Source organism: Porcisia hertigi, chromosome 34, assembly GCF_017918235.1.
Source record: "Porcisia hertigi strain C119 chromosome 34, whole genome shotgun sequence".
NCBI classification, from domain to species: Eukaryota; Euglenozoa; class Kinetoplastea; order Trypanosomatida; family Trypanosomatidae; genus Porcisia; species Porcisia hertigi.
Window position 1 is genome coordinate 871,589 of NC_090593.1, and position 20,139 is coordinate 891,727.

The 20,139-nt window shown below is 53.8% G+C and overlaps 5 protein-coding genes across 5 annotated transcripts; all 5 read right to left on the reverse strand.

Moving 5' to 3' along the window:
• Positions 1 to 757: 757 nt before the first annotated feature.
• On the reverse strand, positions 758 to 3,760 carry JKF63_01776 (uncharacterized protein; the record flags this gene model as incomplete). The annotated part of the gene is made up of 1 exon (XM_067897822.1): positions 758 to 3,760. One exon carries the CDS (start codon positions 3,758 to 3,760, stop codon positions 758 to 760), a length of 3,003 nt encoding a protein of 1,000 aa, XP_067753979.1.
• A 2,154-nt stretch (positions 3,761 to 5,914) lies between these two features.
• Positions 5,915 to 8,383, reverse strand: JKF63_01777 (uncharacterized protein; the record flags this gene model as incomplete). The annotated part of the gene is made up of 1 exon (XM_067897823.1): positions 5,915 to 8,383. One exon carries the CDS (start codon positions 8,381 to 8,383, stop codon positions 5,915 to 5,917), a length of 2,469 nt encoding a protein of 822 aa, XP_067753980.1.
• A 1,423-nt stretch (positions 8,384 to 9,806) lies between these two features.
• JKF63_01778 (uncharacterized protein) lies at positions 9,807 to 10,727 on the reverse strand (the record flags this gene model as incomplete). Its single annotated transcript, XM_067897824.1, has 1 exon — positions 9,807 to 10,727. One exon carries the CDS (start codon positions 10,725 to 10,727, stop codon positions 9,807 to 9,809), a length of 921 nt encoding a protein of 306 aa, XP_067753981.1.
• Positions 10,728 to 12,191: 1,464 nt separating this feature from the next.
• On the reverse strand, positions 12,192 to 12,434 carry JKF63_01779 (uncharacterized protein; the record flags this gene model as incomplete). Its single annotated transcript, XM_067897825.1, has 1 exon — positions 12,192 to 12,434. One exon carries the CDS (start codon positions 12,432 to 12,434, stop codon positions 12,192 to 12,194), a length of 243 nt encoding a protein of 80 aa, XP_067753982.1.
• A 1,669-nt stretch (positions 12,435 to 14,103) lies between these two features.
• Positions 14,104 to 14,574, reverse strand: JKF63_01780 (uncharacterized protein; the record flags this gene model as incomplete). The annotated part of the gene is made up of 1 exon (XM_067897826.1): positions 14,104 to 14,574. The coding sequence occupies one exon, from the start codon at positions 14,572 to 14,574 to the stop codon at positions 14,104 to 14,106; it is 471 nt and encodes a 156-aa protein (XP_067753983.1).
• Positions 14,575 to 20,139: the final 5,565 nt, after the last annotated feature.

A 20,139-nucleotide genomic window follows, 5' to 3' on the forward strand; every position in this document is an offset into this window, starting at 1 on the left:
GAAAAACATTGACCCTATCCAGATCCTACTGTCTTACCCAAGGCTCACCTCCCCGCTGCGCATACGCGGGCCCAAGGACGCGAACGGTACAATGTATGCAGCGCCACCTGATAGCACTTTGAGGCTAACATGGCACCAGAGTCCATTGAAGAACACAGATGAGAAAAAAATAAGGTGCGCAGGCTTAGTCCCTCTCTCCCTGATCGCCTTTTGTGAAGAACCTCATGGAACGTGTTTTTTTAGCTACCTCCCCCCCCCCGTCTCTTGTTGTCCATAAGCAACCATTGATGGGCACATCATACACCTCCAAGGCACCCGTTCTCGGCATCGGCTACATTATCTCGCCTCTCCTCACAGAGAAGGGAAGGGAGGGAGGGAGGGGGAGAAGGTAAACGAAGATCGAGTTGCACAAGAAAAACGATAAAGTTCTCTCGCTCTTCTTTTTTTTTCGTGTGAAGTCGTTTGCCCGTTTCGTCGTCATCTCTGGCGCCTGGTCAGCTACAAGCACGAGAGCACAGTAGCCCCCGGGAGAACGACAAAAAAAAAGCAAAGAGACGAAATGGAGCGCCTCTCAATAACAACACCCCACCTCCCCCGCGCGCGCACACACACACACACACACACGATGCCCCCCACGAGAAGATGTAAACACCGCGGCGTATATTTTTGCGCAGCATGAGACGACGATGTGACTCGCATTGCCCAGATGAGAACCGATAAGGGGTGGAGGAGGAGGAAGAGGAAGAAGAACTTAAGCTCACTGCCGCAGGCGCACCATCGACATCCTCTTCCGCCCACCGTTGTCGATTTCCCAGACTTCGAAGTACTGTGGCAGCATACGCAGCGCACGTCCTACAGAACCAAAATGGTCGGCCAGGGTAGCGGCGGCTGCCACGGATAAATGCATTCCAAGAAGCGCCTTGATGGACACGCCGTCCCTTCCAATAGGTAATTGAAGTAGCTCAGCAATAGCCTCCTCCACGCTCATCTGAGGCCCCGAGACCACTGGTGCAGTAGTTGGCTGGGTCGAGGTCCTTTTCCGGATCATCGACCTGCCTCTCTCCACGTAGGTCTCAAGGGACTTACTGGCAGCGATGTTGATCGTGTGCGGAAGAGCAGCGCGTATCACGGGCGGCAACCGCGACATCATCTCCGCCAACGGCACCGGGTGATCAGGCAACAAGTTGGCGATCTCGTCATAGAGTACCTCATGCTGCATGAGCGGATTATGGGGATCTAGAAGTAGTAGGTGACGTCGGTGCGCCGGGATAGTACCCTCCCCGAGGACCCGTAGAAAACTTTTGCGCTCCGTCTCACCGACGAGAGAGGCGAAGCGGTCGGGATTGTCATCGAAGTCGTCTGGCAGAACAACACGGTTGGAGTAGCGAAAGGCCCGTTCCATGGGTGGGAACGGTGCCATGGTGCCTTTTGGGTCATGCGCAATGACATACATAAGGTCAGCACTCAGCTCGAATACCTTTCCGTGGTAGCGGAGAAAACCAACCAGGCCTCTGTAACGGTCGCGCAAATACCGCCGCTGCTCCGTGGTGAAGGCGGCGTACAAACGCTGCACAGCGACCCAACGCCAAACCTCGTCAACACTTCTCAGCGTCTTCTGCAGCTGCTGCCGAGATCGACGGAAGAGGCAACTCACGGTTGGTGACTGCAGCGACGGTGGTGGAGCAAGGAAGGATGCGGCAATAGCGAGCAGCTCCGGGTCAGGTGATGTGGTCTCATCCAAGTCACTAAGACTACGAGGCGCCACATCAGGCGGAAGGCGTCGAACGTAAACTTCTTCGAGAGGCAACCCGAACGCAGTCACCTCCACCATGGAAGCACCTTGCGAAGGCTTCAGCTGCGAGCACAGCGGCTCATCTCCGTCGTTTCTCGCGACCGGGGTGATATCGCCCCAGTTGTCTCTCACTCGGTTGAATTCCCCCTCCTCATCCTGTGCAGACGCGGCGTCTTCCATTTCATCAGAACCGCCAGCTAAAGCAGCGGCGGCTGCCTCGGAGTCGAGGGCTGTTGCACCACTATCATGCACCTGAGCAATCGCGTCCAAGTCGATCAGCTCCTCCGTCACGGCTTGCCTGAAGGCCCTTTCTCGGTCCTCAGCAGTAGACGTATCGTTGTCCCCCGGGGGCGACTCACCGGGGCCACCCTCGCTCGGCGCGTCAGCACCCTTGACAGACCACCAGAGAGTCATTTCGTCCGACTCCTCACTTGACTCGGACGCCAGCAAAACGTTCCCAGGGTTTTCATTGTCTGCTATGGCCGATGACGCAACAGCGGACGGCGCCGAGGCATCTGCTCTCCATTCACTGCTGGTCCCCCCTGCCAGAAGCACGTGTGCTTCAACAAAGAGGTTGTGGTCGCCCTTCTTCAAGCTCGTTAGCTGAAACACGTGTACGTACTGGGTAATGAGCTGCACAACAACCTTCTCGTGTACTTTGTTCACGAACGCCAAGTCATTGGGGGGGAAGCTGGAGATCCACTTGACTAAGTTCATCGGCTGATAGCGCTTCCGCACGAGCGCTTCGCAGTGCATCTGTGAGTGCGTCTTCTCGCCAGCCATCTCTCCCGAGCCACTCTTTGGCGTGGGCACACGCGGCAGGTTACGAAGAAGAACAGCGAGCATCTCGACTCCCCACGGGCGTCGTTGCGCAGTGCCTGTGGCACGCCACGGAAGCGGGGGAGCTGCCTCAGAGGCCGCTTTCTCCGCGGCCGCGTAGAGGGGTTCCACGCTAGACTCTTTGTCGGCGTTGTTGAGTGCGTCGAAGTCGATCGAGCTGTGACTTCGAAACTGTGCCAAGACTCGGTCCGCCTTTCCGTACCCGGGATGTTGGCGCACAAACCAGAATTCAGAGTTCAGTTGCACCAGTGCTCGCCGGTATCGACTTGGAGAATAGTGAAAGAGCATCGGGTAGTGCTCGAACACAACCTGCGCTAGCGTTGAGCTCAAGCGGGCTGCCTTCTCTATCCGCCGTAGTATGGCGGGCGGTACCAAGGCCATCACGTGACGACTCTCCACCGGGAACGTGGGCACCAGCGGAATAAACACCTCCGCAATCTCAGAAGGGGTAAAGAATCCTTTTTGACGATGCAACTGATCAATTTTACGCATCTCGGGCCCCAGGTACGTCACCATGGCTGTGGATGGGAGCAGTTGACAGTGATATTTGCACGCCTGCGCTGTCAGGGTAGTTGCGTTCACGCCTCTGCTGAATAGGGGCGAGTCCAGCTTCCACCGCTCCACCTCTTCGCGGCGGACTGGGGGGATGCTCAGGTCCACAGTGAAATTGCGTGCGACACCCCGAATCACCGCTCTCGACATCGGCGCCGCCGCGTCGTCCCTCGCCTCAGTGGCCGCAGTAGTCGACTGTGTGTGTGAGGTGGAGAGGGTACGCTGTCTGCAGCAATCTCCACTTGCCGACCGATACAAGTTTGACGGAGAGAGACGCTTCTTTTCTTCTTTGGAAAAGTAGTAAGCGGAGCCGCCGCTCCAGTCGAGAATCATGTGTTCCGGTATCTTCGCCTCCGCCACCGGACTCTTCGTCACTCCTGTCGTGGTCTCTGACATGTCTGGCTGGGTGACACTCCCCGAACAGCCGGTACTACTTTGATTGGTGCTACGAACATCGCTATTGCAGTTCGAGTGCAATCGAAACGGAGTTCTGAAAGCGGCAGTAAAGGGCAGAACAGGCGCCATCCACGGAGGACGGCACTCGGGGACAACGAAGACGGTCGGGCGCAGACGCATTTCACTCCCGTAGAGAGACGCACAGAAAAAAACGAAAAGGAAGCGCTGCCACCACCACGACAAAAAGAGGGAGATGGGGGGAGAGAGAGAACAATGAGCCTAATCAATGAAGTCGAGATTCCAGGACTCGTATTTCGTTCGAATTATATTGGAAAAGCAAAGCAAAAAAAAAAAGCAGTAGAATAGCGGAAGAACGCAGATTTTCGAAGACTGAGTGCCCACAAGAGGGAAATCTGTATCGAAGGGCCCAGTCTAGCGGCGTAGGACACGGCCTTGAGATTAAGCTAGAGGCAGCTTCGGTTTTTACTCCCCTCCCCGTCAATATGGTCGCTTCTTCTCCCGCCGCCGCCCCCCCCCCCTCATCGACTGCCGACGTTTTAAACGGTGCCGTCGGCAAGAGTGCTGTGAGTAGAATGGAAGAGAAAGAAATTAGGGAAGGAAACAGAGAAGGAGAGGAAGGCACGAAAAGTTGCCCCATGGAAGCCACGACGTCTATTAATCAAGGCAGATCAGACTACTCATGATCGCTAGCCATTCCACTATTGGTAGAAATTTCTTTTTTCTGTTTCTTGTGCCTGCTACTCAGCGCTGATCCAACACCAAATGGGGTGTTGGATGAAACCAAGATTTATTCACACACACACACACACACACGGGCGCGCGCGCGCGCAGCCAAAACGCCGCACCAAGTCTCCCCGAGGCAGCATAGCCGCTGCGCGCAACTAACGGAGTTAATCGCCAACTAACAGTATCGAGACACGTAAGATGGGCTCAAGGAGGGTGGGCGTGGCAGCCGTAGGTGAAACGTGATTAAGACGCAAGATTGGTGATGGGGGAGAAGGGGGAATGAACAGCTAGAGGGAAGCTCGTAAGATAACAGTGGACGGGAGTGCTCGCTCTCTCGGGACCGGGTGGGGGGTCTCTTCTGGGCACGACACACATACGCAGAGCTCACCCAGAAATCTAAGAGCGAAAATGGGGAGTAGTGAGGAGGGAGAGCACAAGTCGTTCTTTGAGTGTGCGTTCCCATCTGCTTCCCGTCCTCTGCATAGACCACGAACGACACCACATTAGAGGTCGTGCTCGCCCACCCTGAGTCACCCTATGATCACTTCCAAACCAAAAAGTAATGCGAGCCATGCGGTTCGACTACAGCACTCTTTTTTTGGGGGTGTATGTGTGTGTGTGTGTGTGCGTGTAAATTGTATCGGTCTACGCAAAAACAAAAAGCACCAAACTAATTCGAGCACAAAAAAAAAATACAGCCTCGTCTTACCCTGTTGAACTCGGGCTGACATCCCCCTGTGTCCCAAAGACACAACGCCTGTAATCAAAATGGGACCCTGCGACCCACAACCTCGGCTTTTCTTTTCCACATCTCTCCTGAGAGGCGCGCTCCACCAGAGCCCCCCCCCCCAGCCCAACCCTAGCGAACCGAGTGGTCTTATCCACGTGGGCCGCGCTCCTTGTCCTGCTTCTGTTTTCGGAAACGGTGCTTGTGTGTGTGTGTGTGTGTGTGTGTGTGTGTCGGGGGGAGGGGGGCAAATTTCCGGGCTCGCACCCCTTTTGCAGCCGCTGTAACCTGTCTGTGCACTCCATGTTCCTCCGGCGCTCACCGCATACCACTGCGTTCCACGAGAGAGTGCTGAAACATCTGACGTCCGAGTCCGCAGCAGTGGGTACGGTGTGTCATTGGGGAGTGGGGGGAAGGGGCGGGGGGTCTTCTCTTCGTGCCTCACCAGTCCACCTGGCCCCTTTGGTGCTGACTGATACGCACTTTATCGTGCCTGGTTTACCTAGCACACCATATGGCTGTGTATGTCTGTCTACTCCCCGTCTCCGTATTGAGAACCAAGAAACTCGCCCAAACCTTCACATAGTGTCTTCTAAATTTGCACAAATGTGAGCAGTCGTGACACTCTCTCTGGCAGCGTGTGCCAGTGTGTTCACGACCACCGACCCCCAATGTCCAGAGCGGGGTCCAGAGGGCGACATCTGCCGCCTCGTGAGATCCGCACGGTGTAGGGCGCGAGACCGTTATAGCCCGGGCCATGTGGGGCGGCGCCCTTGGGCGCAAGAAAGGTTGAAGGTAATTGCGAAACAAGGAGCGTGAACAGCGCCAGGGAAGCTGAGGAATGATCACGGCATCTCTTGCTAATCGTTGACATCCTCGTTGGCGAAGGAGCGAAAGGTGATGCGGTCGAGAAAGAAAACGACGTTGTAGAAAAGCCACGAGGTGAAACGCAGCCACGGGGACCGCTGCTTGTGGTTCTCTAGTCGCACTTCCACACTCTGCTCGAGGTCCCTCAAGAACTGCGCTTCCATCGAACGGGCCATGTCTAGATCCAGGTGACACAGGCAGACTTCCAGGTTTCGGTTGCTCATTAGGTCCCAGTTGTAGCTTCCAATGGAGCTCCAGACGCTGTCCACGACGACCGTCTTCGCGTGCATGATTTGCTGACCCTTGAACTCGTAAATCTTCACGCCGGCTCTCAGTAGTTTCTCTGTGATGTAGTTCGATGCATGCCACATGAACCACGGGTCTGTCGTTTGTTTACTGCCGGCGAGAAGGCGGACATCCACCCCACGACGCGCAGCCTGGACGAGGGCGCTGAATAGCTTCCGGGTGGGCAGGTAGTAGGGTGTGGTTATCCAGATACGTCGATGGCACTTGCGCGTCACCTGCCAAAAGGCGTACTGAATGGAGTAGTCGCGGTAACGGGGGTTGCACGAGAGCACTTGGGTCATGGAATCGCGATGACGGAGGTACATCTCCGCCTCAGGTACCGGCTCCGTATCCAGAATCGGTACTCTCCGGAGCATGTCGGTGTAAGTGCGTTTGTGCGGCAGGTCTGTGGCTCTGTCAAGGGCCTCACGCCGGGCCGCCAGCAGCCTGCGGCGCATCGCTGAGTTTCGCATACCGTTCGGCCTTCCCTTGCTGTTTGACGATGCAGGACACGACAAGAGCGTAATTCGCTCGCCCATGGGAGATGAGCCGGGTATCGACTCGGCAGACACCGGTGACACAGGTGAAGATGCAGGGTTGCTGGTGTCCTTGGCGTTGGAAATGTCGGGGACCAGGCTGCTTACCTCCATATCAGCTGCAGGCGAAACCACGTGGCTAGCCGCCCCCACGTCCCTCACGTGAATCTCTTTTTTGTCCTCGCCAACGTTTCCTCGCCTGTAGGGGGCGGGGATCACTTCTCCATAAAGCAAACTGTTGGCCAATGATCCGGTGCGGCTCCATCGCATCAGCGTCATCAGTTGATCCTTTTGTTTATTCCATCGCCCGCGCATGGCTCTCATTGAGACTGACGGCACGTCCTTCAGCCGGCGACCACTCCGACTGCGTTCCTTCTGGAAGGCACGGTACAGCTTGTTACGTTCCATGCGTATCTGCCCTTGCTTTACACGACGCGTGATTTGCTGAGAGGCGATCTGCCTCCAACGTCTCCAGCCATATTTCCACGGCTGCGGCTGCTTCGTGTCGTTGTACACCTCGGCAAGATGTGCTACGGCTGGCCCGATCACACCACAATGGGTGTCGCGAAACTTGCCGGTGCCACCAGCTGCCTTACCGCAGTACTCATTGCCGACGTTCAATCCGCCGCAGAAGCCATGACTTGAGTCTATCACCAAGATTTTCCGATGGTTACGGAGGCCAGGGCTGCGCTTCCAGTCAAGGCCCCTGATAAAGTACTTGGCAATGCTGCGGAAGAAAGGGCGATACGGAATCACCTTGGCACCACACTGCTTCAGCTCCTCCGTCAGCCGCGCCCGCCCCGAGATGTTTCCACCGCAGTCGTACAGGAGTTCCGTGTCGCATCCGCGTTGATGTGCCTCCACGAGTCGACGCATTGTTTTCTGTCCAATGAAATCATCTTTGCAAATGTAGGTTTGCCAGTGCACTCGCTCCTGGGCGTTCTTGACAGCGGTCCACATGTGTTCGAAGGCTTCAGCGCTGTCGTGAAATGGAATCACTCTGTTTCCCCGCGAGGTGCGACCAAGCACTGTGAGAGAGGCGAGGATATCATCCCAGCGCTCGTCAAACGGTGTGCTGCTGTAGTAAAGCTTCCCCTCCCGAATAGTGTGCTGCATCTTGTCAAAGTAAAAGGCTGCAGTGCCGCTAGCATCGGTGCTACTGGGAGACCCCATCGAGGTTTGGGAGGGTGAAGAGGTGGCTGTACTTGAAAGAGCAGGGACCGCCGTGGACGAATCGAGTGCCTTCGTCGCAGATACAAAGAGCTGCTCACAGGCAGCGATGGCGGACAGAAAGGCCTGGTGTATCTTGGCTTTTATATTTGCCGATGTCTCCAGCTGGACGCGTCGCATCTGGAGGCGCTCCACAAAGGAAAGCCCCCGGGGCCCACTCGGTGGTGTGCCGTCAGCCGTGAATGAAGACCGCCAGCCCAGGGAGAGGATAGAACGGGCTGGTGAGTCGGACGGCAGCGAACTGTCGGCAGTGCCAGCGGTGCTCATGGCAGGACTTGGGCCATGTCCATACTTACAGCCGGTTCGGAAAACATCATGCGCTACGTTTAGGATGCGTCGCTTCGGTGAGTTCTTTACTTTATTGAGTCCAACGATTTGGATCAACGCGCGAAAGCTGCGTTTGCCGTTCATTTCCACGCGTTCACAGTGACGCTGGAAGTGAACTGCTCGTGCAAATCGCGTCGCAGCGCAATTATCTTTTTTTTTTGCACTTTGAGTGCCCTGAGAGTGTAATAGGACCGCCGCCCCTACCCCCCCCCCCCCCCTGTAAGTACTTCTCCGTTGATGAGACAGAGGCGCCACCGAACAAACACACAAAAAGAATGGGAAGCAGGAAAACAGGAGCAGAAATGAGGATGGGGCAAACAGTTACATTGACGATCACCGCGACGGTCGTCGAGAAAGGAGGCGCACAACGAAGAATCGACTTGGGTTTTTCCCCTTGTCCAGCAGCCCCCCCTTCTGTCTTTTTTTTTTCAGAGGGAGAAAAAAACGTGACGGAGGAACAACAGCACCGCACACCCTTTTCTTCAAAACAATTCGTGCTAGTGAGCGCACAGGGAGCTACAGGAGCTCTGTCTTGCACTGTGCACAGCTCTCTCGCCGCGCTTTTTTCCCTCTAATACATTTTTGTATATATTTAGATATCTTCTCTTGAGGTGCCTCCTTTATTTTTTCTGAAGGGTTATCGCGCGGGTGGAAAAAAAAAGGAGGAAGAGAGGGTAGGAAGTGTATCACCGATACGGCGAGCGCGTCTTCGGGTGCTAAAGAGGTCTACACTCTTTTGTCTCCCCCCCCCCGCGATGCAATGTGCGTGAGTAGGAGATGAAGTTCCACTTTGAACTTGACAGTCCTCAGAGGTGGGTTCGTTCCGAGAAGAAAATCAAAAACATAGAAATGTTGTGCAGAAGTGAGAGCCAGAAGGGTGTGGGGTGGGAAAAGGTCAGCAGAAGCTAGAGAAAAAGCAGGCGGGGTGGGAGGGGAGGGGGAGAGTAAGCTCAACGGACATATAAAGTGGTTTCCGTGCGTACGGGCCCGCTATCCTGATTCCTTTTCATTTGTCAACCAGAGTGCGAAGAAAATGAGCTAGATGGTTCCCCGCTTCCCTGTACTCACCGCACAGCACTCCCTAGGATCCGGGTAGCGTATACACATACACACACACACGCACATATGTATTGGTGAGTGTGCCTGAGTGATAAGTATTTCGACCCTTCATGTTCTGCGTTTTGATGTTCTTCTTTTGTTGTCAGCTGTCCACAAGGAGGGGGAAGGGGGGGATACGCGGTGTGTGGTGCGGGTAGTTGCACACCCGCACTCATGTCAAAAGTGGAGAATGATGCATTGGGAGTGGGAGGGGTCTAAAAAAAAAAAGTCAGCACAAAAACCGAAAGCCGCCTTTGGCTGCTTCTCATTACCCACAAGATCCACCAAAAGGGAGCACAGACGTGCGTTTTCGACGCACAAGGTGCCGTGGCAGCTTCTGCTCCTTTCCGCCACACACAGACACACACACACACACATACGCACGCATATCCCTTAAACCTCTGGTGCGTCATTGATCACGGTACGCCTTTGCACGATTTTTGCGCTTCAATAGGCCGGCATCCTCCGTTTCTAGGAAGATGTTCTTACGCCGCTCGATTTCCTCGCTCCGTTGCCGCTCCAGCAGCAGCTGCTCCTCCTCCGTTTGCGTGGGGACCTTTAGTGGCCACCAGTCGGGAAAATTCACCCAGTCAAACACCTCCGGTGTCATGTTGCTCATGAAGGTGTGCGCGTCGAGGCGAGTGTCATCGATGGAGCGGGAGAGAGTGATGGCCTCACGGGTTTTTTTGTCCTCCTCCTCTACAGGGCGGTTGTCGTATAAAAACGCACGGTACATGGGTTGCAGCTCCGGCGATACCTTGTGGATGGGTACCTGCTGGATTTGCTGCTCATGCAAAAAGATGCCCAAACGTCGCCGATGGTAGTACGTCATGCTGTAGCAACCAAGGCCATACAGGACGCCGAGAAAGGCGCCTACAAACATGCCCTGCCCTATAGTACCCATCTGCGATGCGACGGAGAGAATCACCGCGCCGGCCGCGCCGGCCACGATGGGGTAGTAAAGTCGATCGTGGTAGTGGTTTCGAACAACGAGAAGATGATGAAAAGCGCTCGTCAGAAGTCCAACCGCTGCAAAGGTAGAAGTATACCGCCACATAATGCGGTATCGCCCAACGTAGCGACCCTCAATGCGAGACTGCCGAAAGCCGACGCAGAAACCAGCAACCGCGCCATAACAGGTTACAGGGAAAACACTCGGCAGAAATCCACGCCGCCACCGCCACTCTATGTAGTTATCAACCTCCACCCTGTAACGGTGCGGCGGCAAGGATCCCTGCCGCACCGCGGTGTAGATGTCCTCTACCTCAGACAGTCTCGTGCTCGTCTGAAAACGGTCATCATTGCCAGTCCGAAACGGCCAAAGAGACATTTGTGTCTGTCTTTTTTTTTTCCGCTCCTTCTCTCCGTGATGCCTTCTTTGTCGACGTGAAAATAAACGGGTGCGCTCAACTCCCACTCCTTCGGTGTCCCATCCACCACTGCGTCTGCTTGGCCTAAGGCGTAGTAAAGCACGGAGATAAAGTACCCGATCACACTTCGAAGCGAGGACACATTCAGTAGTCCCCTCCCCCCACCCCACCCCACAGAAAAAAAAGAACGAGGCCACCCGATCGAAGCTATGGACGTCCCCTAGGGCGAGCATGTTTTCACGGACACAAATGTAAGCAAGGGAGAGAAGAAGCAGCAGTCCCGGTCGATAGTGAAGCAGACATTGAAGTAAGCAAAGGTGTAAAAGAAGGAGCTTGTGTCAGTGAAACTCGTTGGGGGGGGGGGATGCCTCACTGAATGCATCACGCCAGTATCCACGAGAAGTGATGCAGCGCCGTTTGCCTGTCATTGGCGGTGGCACAAAAAAAAGGTCTCAGTCACGCATGTTGCCGCCCTCGTCGTCAGCGGCAGGTGTCTTCTTCATTCCGCCCCTTTTTTCTCGAATAGGAGGGAGGGGGAGGGGGCAACATCCAATCACAAACAAGGGGAGGGAAGAAAGCCAGCCAGCCAGTCATGCCAACCCAACTCTCGTTAAATTTACAAGATCGAAGCCCCCCACGTCCCTCCCCCCTGCTGGGTGCTACGCAATGGCTGGAGCCCCGCTTCCATCTTTGCCACGTGATATGGCTGCTCATGGTAGTACACAACACTTGTGCCAAAGGGAGCACCCATCACGCCTTTCCTCGGTGAGGAGTACTAAAGCGAAAAAGAAAAGGGGGGTCGACAGTAAAACACAGCCAATTCGCGTACACACACAACCCCGAAAGACAGATATTCAATCGGGGGGAAAAACAGACATGGGCAACGAGACCTGCAGCGTGCTTGCACAAAACACATCCGGGCAGAGACCGTCCCCAGCATATCTGAGCATAGACGTGGGCACAAAACCCAAAAGGGGAGCTCCTTTTCACCAGCCCCCTTTTTCCCCCGCTAAAGGGAGTGTGGGATGAAAGCGAGCCTTCGAAGAGTCCCCCACCCCCTCATCTCGACGAATGACGTGGAGGGAAAAAAAAACTTTTTCAGGCGCAAGTAATCAGAACCCTTGTCTAAGATATGAAGAGCGACACAGAACGACCATATCAACGAGGCGTGAGACACGATAGAGGAGGTGGGCGATACTCCAAATAAAACCACCTCGCCTTCCACCACCACTCTCTCCCTCACACATACGCACTACGCACTCTGTGCACGAGTTCACCTCTTCCGGCTGACCAGTGATCTTATGCTGCCACAATTGGCTGCGGTTTTTCACTCATGTGCTCAACGGCCACACCCGGCAAAAAACAAAAAAAAACGGCACGGGGCACCTCCCTTCCCTCAACAAGGGGGCCCCATCTCAAAACGTTCAGTGACCCGCCCGAAGCGCCAGCACCATGTTGATGGTAACACCTGCGTGAATGTTACACTGCTCCAACGTTGCGTCATCCTCGAGCTTTCGACCAGAGTGTACTAACATGATCATCTTCTGCGGAATACCCTCCGTTTCTTCAAGCTTCGCCTTGATGTCACCTACGGTGTTGTCTGGGCCCAGGACAGCAATGGATATTCGCTGCCCCGTTGTGGAGATGACGCTAAAGGAGAAGGTCATTAAGCCAACGGTCGAATCACGAAAAAGGGGGCGGGGGTAAACTGAGGGGTGCGGTACACACTTTGTGGAACGGGAACCTGTTCGGTACACACCAAAAACACGAGTTCTAGATATATATATATATATATATATATGCGACCCAAGGCGCGTGGACTTTGGCGCTGCTTTGTACTCCCCTTTGAGAAACGGCTGCGTTGCTGGTCGGTACTTCAGGAAAAACAGTCGCGAGACAGTGCGTGTGTGCGTGTGTCTGTGTGTAGGGGGGGGGAGGAGGGGGCGCGTCGAAATGCAGTAGAAATGCACACCTGCTGATGTGAGTTGGAGGAGGGGGGAGGGGGGGAGGGGTATGACGTGAAGGCAAAAACAACAACAGCAGCAAAGGGTGGTGCAGGAGGGTGGGGAGCAAAGGGGCAGACGAAGTGCCGGAAGGCATATGGCAACTCAGGCTGAGCATGATACACCAAAGAAGTAGTCAGGCGCGCAAACAAGAGGGGGAAACGTGGCGCAAGGCACCCGCCAAGGCAAGGGTAGAGGCAGTGCAGGGCACACACAAAAAAAAAAAGAAGGGGGAAAGCGAGAGCGAAAGCTGGTATAGGAGGTAACATAGGCAGTACGTTCACAGGCATCAAAAAATTTTAAATAAACTTACGGGGAGAAAAGAAAACAGCGCACTTGATTGAGATGCACAAACCTTATTTACAGAGAAAGTGTACTTCTGCACATGGTGTGCGGCAGATCCACAGGTGCCCAATCAGAGGGTATAGCTTGCTGATGTGCATATATATCATGCGAGCTCAAAAAGAGGGGACCATTTCTTTTTTTTTCTCTTTACTCCAACGGCCTATCATGATCTGCCTTGTTTTCCTTCGCTGGTGGGCATTGTGGCCTCAACAGTTCTGTGGATTTCGGGGAAACAAGAGATGGAATGACGTGGACAACCCCCGGTATGCCAGTGAGGATACAATAACAGAAAAAAAACGCCCCAGACACAAGACGAGTGTAGAGCCGCTGGGACGGTTGGCTTCGTCAGAGTCACTAGTCTATCCTATTCATGAGGAGCACCCCCTTTGCTTTTAGTTGCCGCTGATCCCAATCTAGGTACTCTCCTATAGTGCGGACGCAGCAGAACCGGCGTACTGCACCACCGTCCCGCGCAAGGCAGAGGGACACGCCCTAGCCAAGAAAAAAAAAGAAACTAAGCCCAAGGAAGAGAAGGAGAGAGAGAGGAGGCAAAAAAGCATTTGAAATTGGAGGAGACTTTCCTGGGACCAAGACGAAGGAAACAAAGAGTACATCAAACGAAAAGGATCCACCTGGTCCCCCTCCCCCAACACACACACACACACACACACACAGACACACAGGGACAGAGAGATACATCACTAAGTAGGAGGGCAGATTCGGACAAGGTGCCGCAGCGCACTAGCACAGGACTCAAACTTGGCACCGGGAAAGGGGGAGAAAAAAACAAAGAGAACATACAGGGAACACTAACAGGTGAGTGGGAAAAAAAGGGAAACAAGTACGTTTTTTTTTTTGTAAGGCTGTCAACTCATTCGCTCACAGGTTCAGCAAAACCTACCGATCGCCCATCTCGTGCCTTGCAGGGAAACCAGAAACACAGGGCCCTCTTTAGTTCTCGTACGCGAGGGTGTTCGTCACCGCCAACTCAGTTGCTTTTCTTTGCCCGATCAGTGTCCCTCGCAGCATAGGCCTGAGTGTACCGGCGGCTTCGCTGGCCGCTACCCGATACAAACAGGAGTGCACCAACCATTGAAAGATTCTTCAACAGGTTCTGCAAATTCTCCTCTGAGCTGGCCAGTGGCTCGTCGAAGTCGACGTAGAAGGCGAGGGTGGTGATCATCATGCTCAACGCCATCAAAAGAGAGAAGAAGGTACGGCCAACACCAAGTAGAATGAAGAGCGAGGAAGACACAAATAACACTCCAGTAGCACGGATGAGGTGTACGTACTCTGCTGGTGAGAGCTTGATACCCATGACGGCTATCATCCGAGGAAAATTGCTCTTCGCCAAATGCGCCGCGCTCACTGACGGGGCTGCCAGCTTATCAATGCCGCTAACAATAAAAATGAGCAACACCAGGGTGAGGCCCGTGTAGCGAATAAGATTGCGCAGCATGATTCCCTTGGGGGGTGGGGGGAAGGGAGTTCTTCTCTGTGACCAAGCTAAATAGAAACAACGATGTGCCACATACAAATCGACTAAGCTGCACACACAAAGACGGGGAAGGGCGTCTCGATGATGATGATTGGGAGGGGGGGGGGATTTCAACGGCAATAATGAGACAACCAGGGGTGTGTGTATACGTGTGTATGTGTGTGTAATGGTGAGCGAATTGGAAAGGAGAACAGTGGGGGGAGGGGGGAGGGGGGAGATAAGCGAGGAGTTGTAAAAGGGAACAACAACGACAACAATGTCGCGTTGGAGAAGAGAGAGAAAAGGGGAGGCTGATGAGATCTGATTTGGACGGTGTGAAATACGCAGTCCAGCAGTGCTGATCTGTATTGCGTTCTGATGAAAAAGGGGGGGGGGGAGAGGGTGAAGTGACGGAAGAAAATGGTGGTGCAGATACCTGTTGTGCGTGTGTCTGCGTATATATATATATATATAATCGCTTGCCAGGGTGGGAGGGGTGGCACGGGCGGGGTAGCAAGCCGAGGAGGAGGAGGAGGAGGGGCAGCGGCGAGGATACTCAGAAGATATTGGTGTGTGCGGAGGTTTATAATTCGGGCACGGCCGAAGGAAGAATGTGGCAATCAGCAGTGAGACTCAGAGAACAGAGTGAAGGCAAAGAGGAGGAGAAGATGGAGGAGGGGGGCGGTAAAGGATTCTCACTCAAGCAGCAGCTTCGCCCCTTTGGCGGAGAATTTTAGGGAGTGGCGGTTTAAAGTCCAAAGGCTTCGGAAAACACACACACACACACACACACACGCATCATGCGCGTTCTTGACACGGAAGCGAAAGTAGATAGGTGGACAAAAAGAGCTCTTGGGGAGCCATCAACGAGGAAAAGAGTAGTGGGAGATCGAAGCCGCGTGGTCACACCACTTCAACGAGCTCGTTCACTCTTTCAAGTGTTTCTGCTGCGGCGGCATCGCCTCAGCCGAACACAACACTATTATTTTCTGTTTGCCTTTGTGTGCGAATGAAATGCAGCCGTAGCACAAAATGAGCAGGAACAAGCAAAGAAAGATCCGCCGTGGGACGCAGCTGAGGCGAGGAAGGAAAAGAAAGTTGCAGCGCAGCAAGTAGTAGCCAAATATGCCAGATAAGAGGGGAGGGGGGGCTCACCTCCTTTTTTTTCTTTGGGGGACGGAGGGTAGCGCTCCTCCTCTGGTCGTTTCCTTCGCCGGTCTGCGACCGCTCGAGGGGAGAACAAAAGAGACAAGTCCAATCAAACCAGACAATAAGGCCTCACGTTAATCGGACACCCAGCCTAGTCGATTCGATGGAATCCCCCCACTGAGAAATCGAGTCCGGAATGAGGCCCACGTACGCCTGTACAAGGCTGACTGCCCCCGTTTGAAATGAGCCGCCAGATGACGCATTTTCCAGGGAACCCCCCTTGAGGAGACTCTTCTAGTAATATGATGGCGTTCAACGGTGGACGCTGCATTAGCCCTACGGCGGAGGGGAGGGAGAAAAAACACACATGCAGGTGAGGATGGACACCGAGATGTCAGTCTCCGACGGAGCCGAACCGATTCTCATCTGTGCAGAAGAGCAACTCTGCCGGAAGAAACGAGTAGGGGTTGGACACAAGGTATCAAAGGAGGCTGACATCCGGAGAGTGATCGACTCCTTACACAATGCCCCCCCCTCCCTTATTACACACACACACACACACTTCCCCGTAGCCGTGGCGTGGTTTTGACAAGGGGGGCGTCCATGTGCAACACCTTCTTCGAACAAGCATCTTAATGTGGTCATGTCTGAGCTATGAGCCACAACGCCGATTTCCGTCCCTCATTCGAGTCCCTCCTTTGCACCTTTTTTTTTCTGCGAGGTTCTTCTAGACGTTGTTCGGTTTCACAGAGTTCAGAAGGGGGGGAATGGTGCGACCCGGATTGCAAGATAAACTTTTTCGCTAGAGCAGCGTTCATCACAACAGCCTCCAGTGATGCGGTGTATTTAACGCAAAGAATGCCACTCGAAATCCTTTCAGTGAGCAATACGACTCAAATTCTCCCTCCAGCAGAGATGCTGGCACAGGCAAAGCCTATGAAACACAGCCGGACACACCCCGCGTTATTCGTTTCCTCCATCCCCACCCCCCCCCGTTTCGCGTTGAGTACCGCAAAAAGGCGGTGAAGAAGTCTCGGGTGTGCATGTGTGTGTGTGTGTAGTGAGAGGGGGGGGGCACACAAAAACAAATAAGCCGTGCAGCAATGGCAGCTACGCAGATATGAAAATTGTGCTGCCCCCCATTGTGGGTCACCGTATAAACTTCGTGCGTCTATACCACCAGCAGAACAAAGCGGCGCTGTCGGGCCAAAACAAACAAAACGGCTACAGAAATGTATTCGGAGAGAACAAAGGAAAGTGGAAATGGACAGACCGTGTGGTGACGATGAACAGTTGTCTCACAGGCGTGCCGTGCGACATCATCGGAGACTTCATCACGCGATACTCGCAGCGCGTACGCGTAACCCCTCTCTCTTCCGCTAGAGACACTCCTCTCCAAACACATTGGCGATGCCGCACTGTCCGTTACATTTTCGTGCATATGGTTGTAGGCTTGTTTATACTTCATCTCCACGTGTTCCCCTCAGACTGGGCATGCCTCTACTCGTGATGTCTTCCAGTGTCCTCCCTAATTTGTACGTCTGCACTGCTCTGCCAAAACCAGTGGCCCTGGTTATATAGGCGTGCATCTCTCTCCCCACTTTCACTGCCTTTCCTCTGTGCGTGTGTGTGTGTGTGTGTGTGTGTGTGTGTCTGCGATTTTTTTTTTTAAAGTTCTGCTCCTAACAGCTGTCAAAGTGAGACTAAGAAGGCCAGGCGTCACGCCCCCCCCTCCCTCCCTCTTTTTCCCTGGGAGCATACACTCATGGCTCTTGACGCAGTTGGTCGAAAAGCATGGATGCCTCGCTCAGCCTGTTGCCGCTGTCGTCACCACTCGGGGCTTCAACAGGGAACCAATAGGGGAGTTGGTGGGGAAAAAACAACCACAACATGCTGTTCAAACCTCCAAAAAAACGTGTTGGAGAGGAAACAAACATGAATAAAAATGGAGGGCTTCGTGGTGCGAAACAGGGTCGCAGGGACTGGCGTAAGTAAAGAAAGCCTATGCACGTATCTGCACGGAATGCATCACACCAACATCTACATATACTGCGCCGCACACAACGCGCAAACAGAGGGCAAGTTTTCCGTGAAATGGGGCACAAGCCCGAGAAAAACAGGCGCGTGGGTATCGAAGCGCGCGCCGGGGATCGCAGAAAAGTGACGCACGGCAAATAAGTTTCACAAAAACAGGTGAGAAAGCACCAGACCTGAAACAACTGTCAAACCAATCATCTGTTGAGGAGCCGCTCCCGCATGGAGAGTGGAGACTTTTAAAGGCCAGCGTGAGGGCGAATCGGAACCAGGCCTCCGCAGTTTGCTGTTTGTAACAACGGCTGATTTCTCTTTCTTTTTCACTTCCTCAGCTTGTCGCGGAACGAAACACCTGAGCCGCCCTTATCGGCAGAGCAACTCACAGAGCCCCCCACCCCACCCCACAACCCCCACCCCAACTGCCTAGCCGTTCGGGTCGTCGGGAGGGGGGAAAAACAACTGCCTATAAAACGTGCCAATGTGAACTGCTGATCACGTATGTCCCGTCCTCCTCCCCACCCACCCCTCGCCTTTGTTTCCCAGGCAACCACTGACCCCACTCGCGTTAGATAGAGTTGAGTATGGTGAACGACATATGCCCCTCCCCTCCTCCTCCTCCTCCTCTTCCTCCAACAGGGGGAATTCGGTCTCCTGCCCAAGGGCACAAGAACTGCACCGACCGCCGTGCGAAGAAAGAGGTCTGAGTATATGTCAGAGAAGCTTGTGACGGGGGTGGGGCAGCCTCACAGCATGGCCTTTTGAGAGCTTGCACTCTGTGACAATGATACGCTTCCCCCAAAAAAAATGCCTCGAGCCGCTACAACCCATAAGATTCTGGGGAGTCCCTTGGCCTTTGGAGTCTGCAAGCTTCGATGCTGTGATCTGGAGTACTTTCCTTGTTTTTTTTTCTGGCATGTGTGCTTGGCAAGCACGCAGCGCAGAGTCGAGGACGTGCCGCTGTCCTTGCACACGTGTACACCTCAGAAGTCGTGTGTACGAATACCCGCCGTGACTTTTTCGTCTATCCAGCCTACTCCTCTGGGCTTTGAATCCTTTACTTGGCTGCGATCCACTACGCCAGTTTATTGCTGAAAGCGTGTGAGCACTCTGCTCGCATTCGTGGAATGCGCGGCAAGGTCCAGCACCATGTAGCTGCAAAAAAAAAGTTTGGTATCCTCATTCGTCATTTCCCGAAAACATCAAGAAAGCGAGCGGTCCAGAGTGTCCCTGGCGTGCATGTGGCGCGACAGGTAGGGCGATGCCGGTTCCGAGCGGAGTCAACGACCGGCCACCGCCTACTGAACCTACGTGTTTTTCGATTGGAACAGCTTTGCCCTACGGAGGCCGCTGTCTGTAGATGAACGTGCGTTTGTACACGAGGGGTGAGGAGATAGGAGGAGAAGGAGGGGGGGGGCTCGCGGCTCATCGGCCCAGAGGTGGCAAGTGGGAGTGGGACAACGATGGACAACATGCGCTGGGGGGGGGGGGGGGCGGCTCAGGAACGCGACGTAGAAGGGCATTGAACCCCCTGAAAAAAAAAGACAAAGAAAAACGGCATGTGGGGAGAGCTCCTCCTTAGCAGGCTCGCAGAGTCGCCACCGCGTTTCCAAGCGAAATAGATGGGGTGAAAGCTGAGAGGGGGGAAAAACAGGCTGACAAGGAAAATAGTCCCGGATGCGCGCGGAAGAAGAGCACGAGGGGGAGGGGGGGGAAGGGAGGAAGGGATAGAATGTCAAGATAGAAGCAGTCGACAATGAGCTAGCAAAGAGTTGGAGAGAGAATGAGCCGCACACATCAGCGCATATTACAAAACAGACAAAAAATCGCTGTGGCAACTCATCACACTCTTCTTCGTAGACTTCCATCCCGCCAAAACTAACTTTACAGACGTGTATAAATATATAAATATAATATATATATATATTATATTACATACACATATATAAATATATATGTGTATATACTTATATACATTCGTGGTGTGTGTGTGTGGGGGAGGGGGGGGAGGGAGTAGAAGAGGGGGAGACATACACACACGCAAAAAGAGGAGGGCGTGGAGAGTACCTGTGAGAAAAATCGAAGAGGATAACCCGACCACCACAACAGATAGGAAAAAAAAGATCCTCGAAAGAAAACATGTAATGTGGATATGCTGTTTCTCTCTGCGTGTATGTGAGGGTGTCTCTGTGTTCAAGAAAAGAACCAGCAGGAGCAGTGAGATTAGAAGGTAGACGAGAGATGATGACAGGATCAGTGAGAACAGAAATACAGAAAAAAAACACTTTGCAGAAGACACACAGATGAAGAGGCAGCGTTAAAGAAAGAGCCACAGACAACTAGATACACACACACACACACACACAC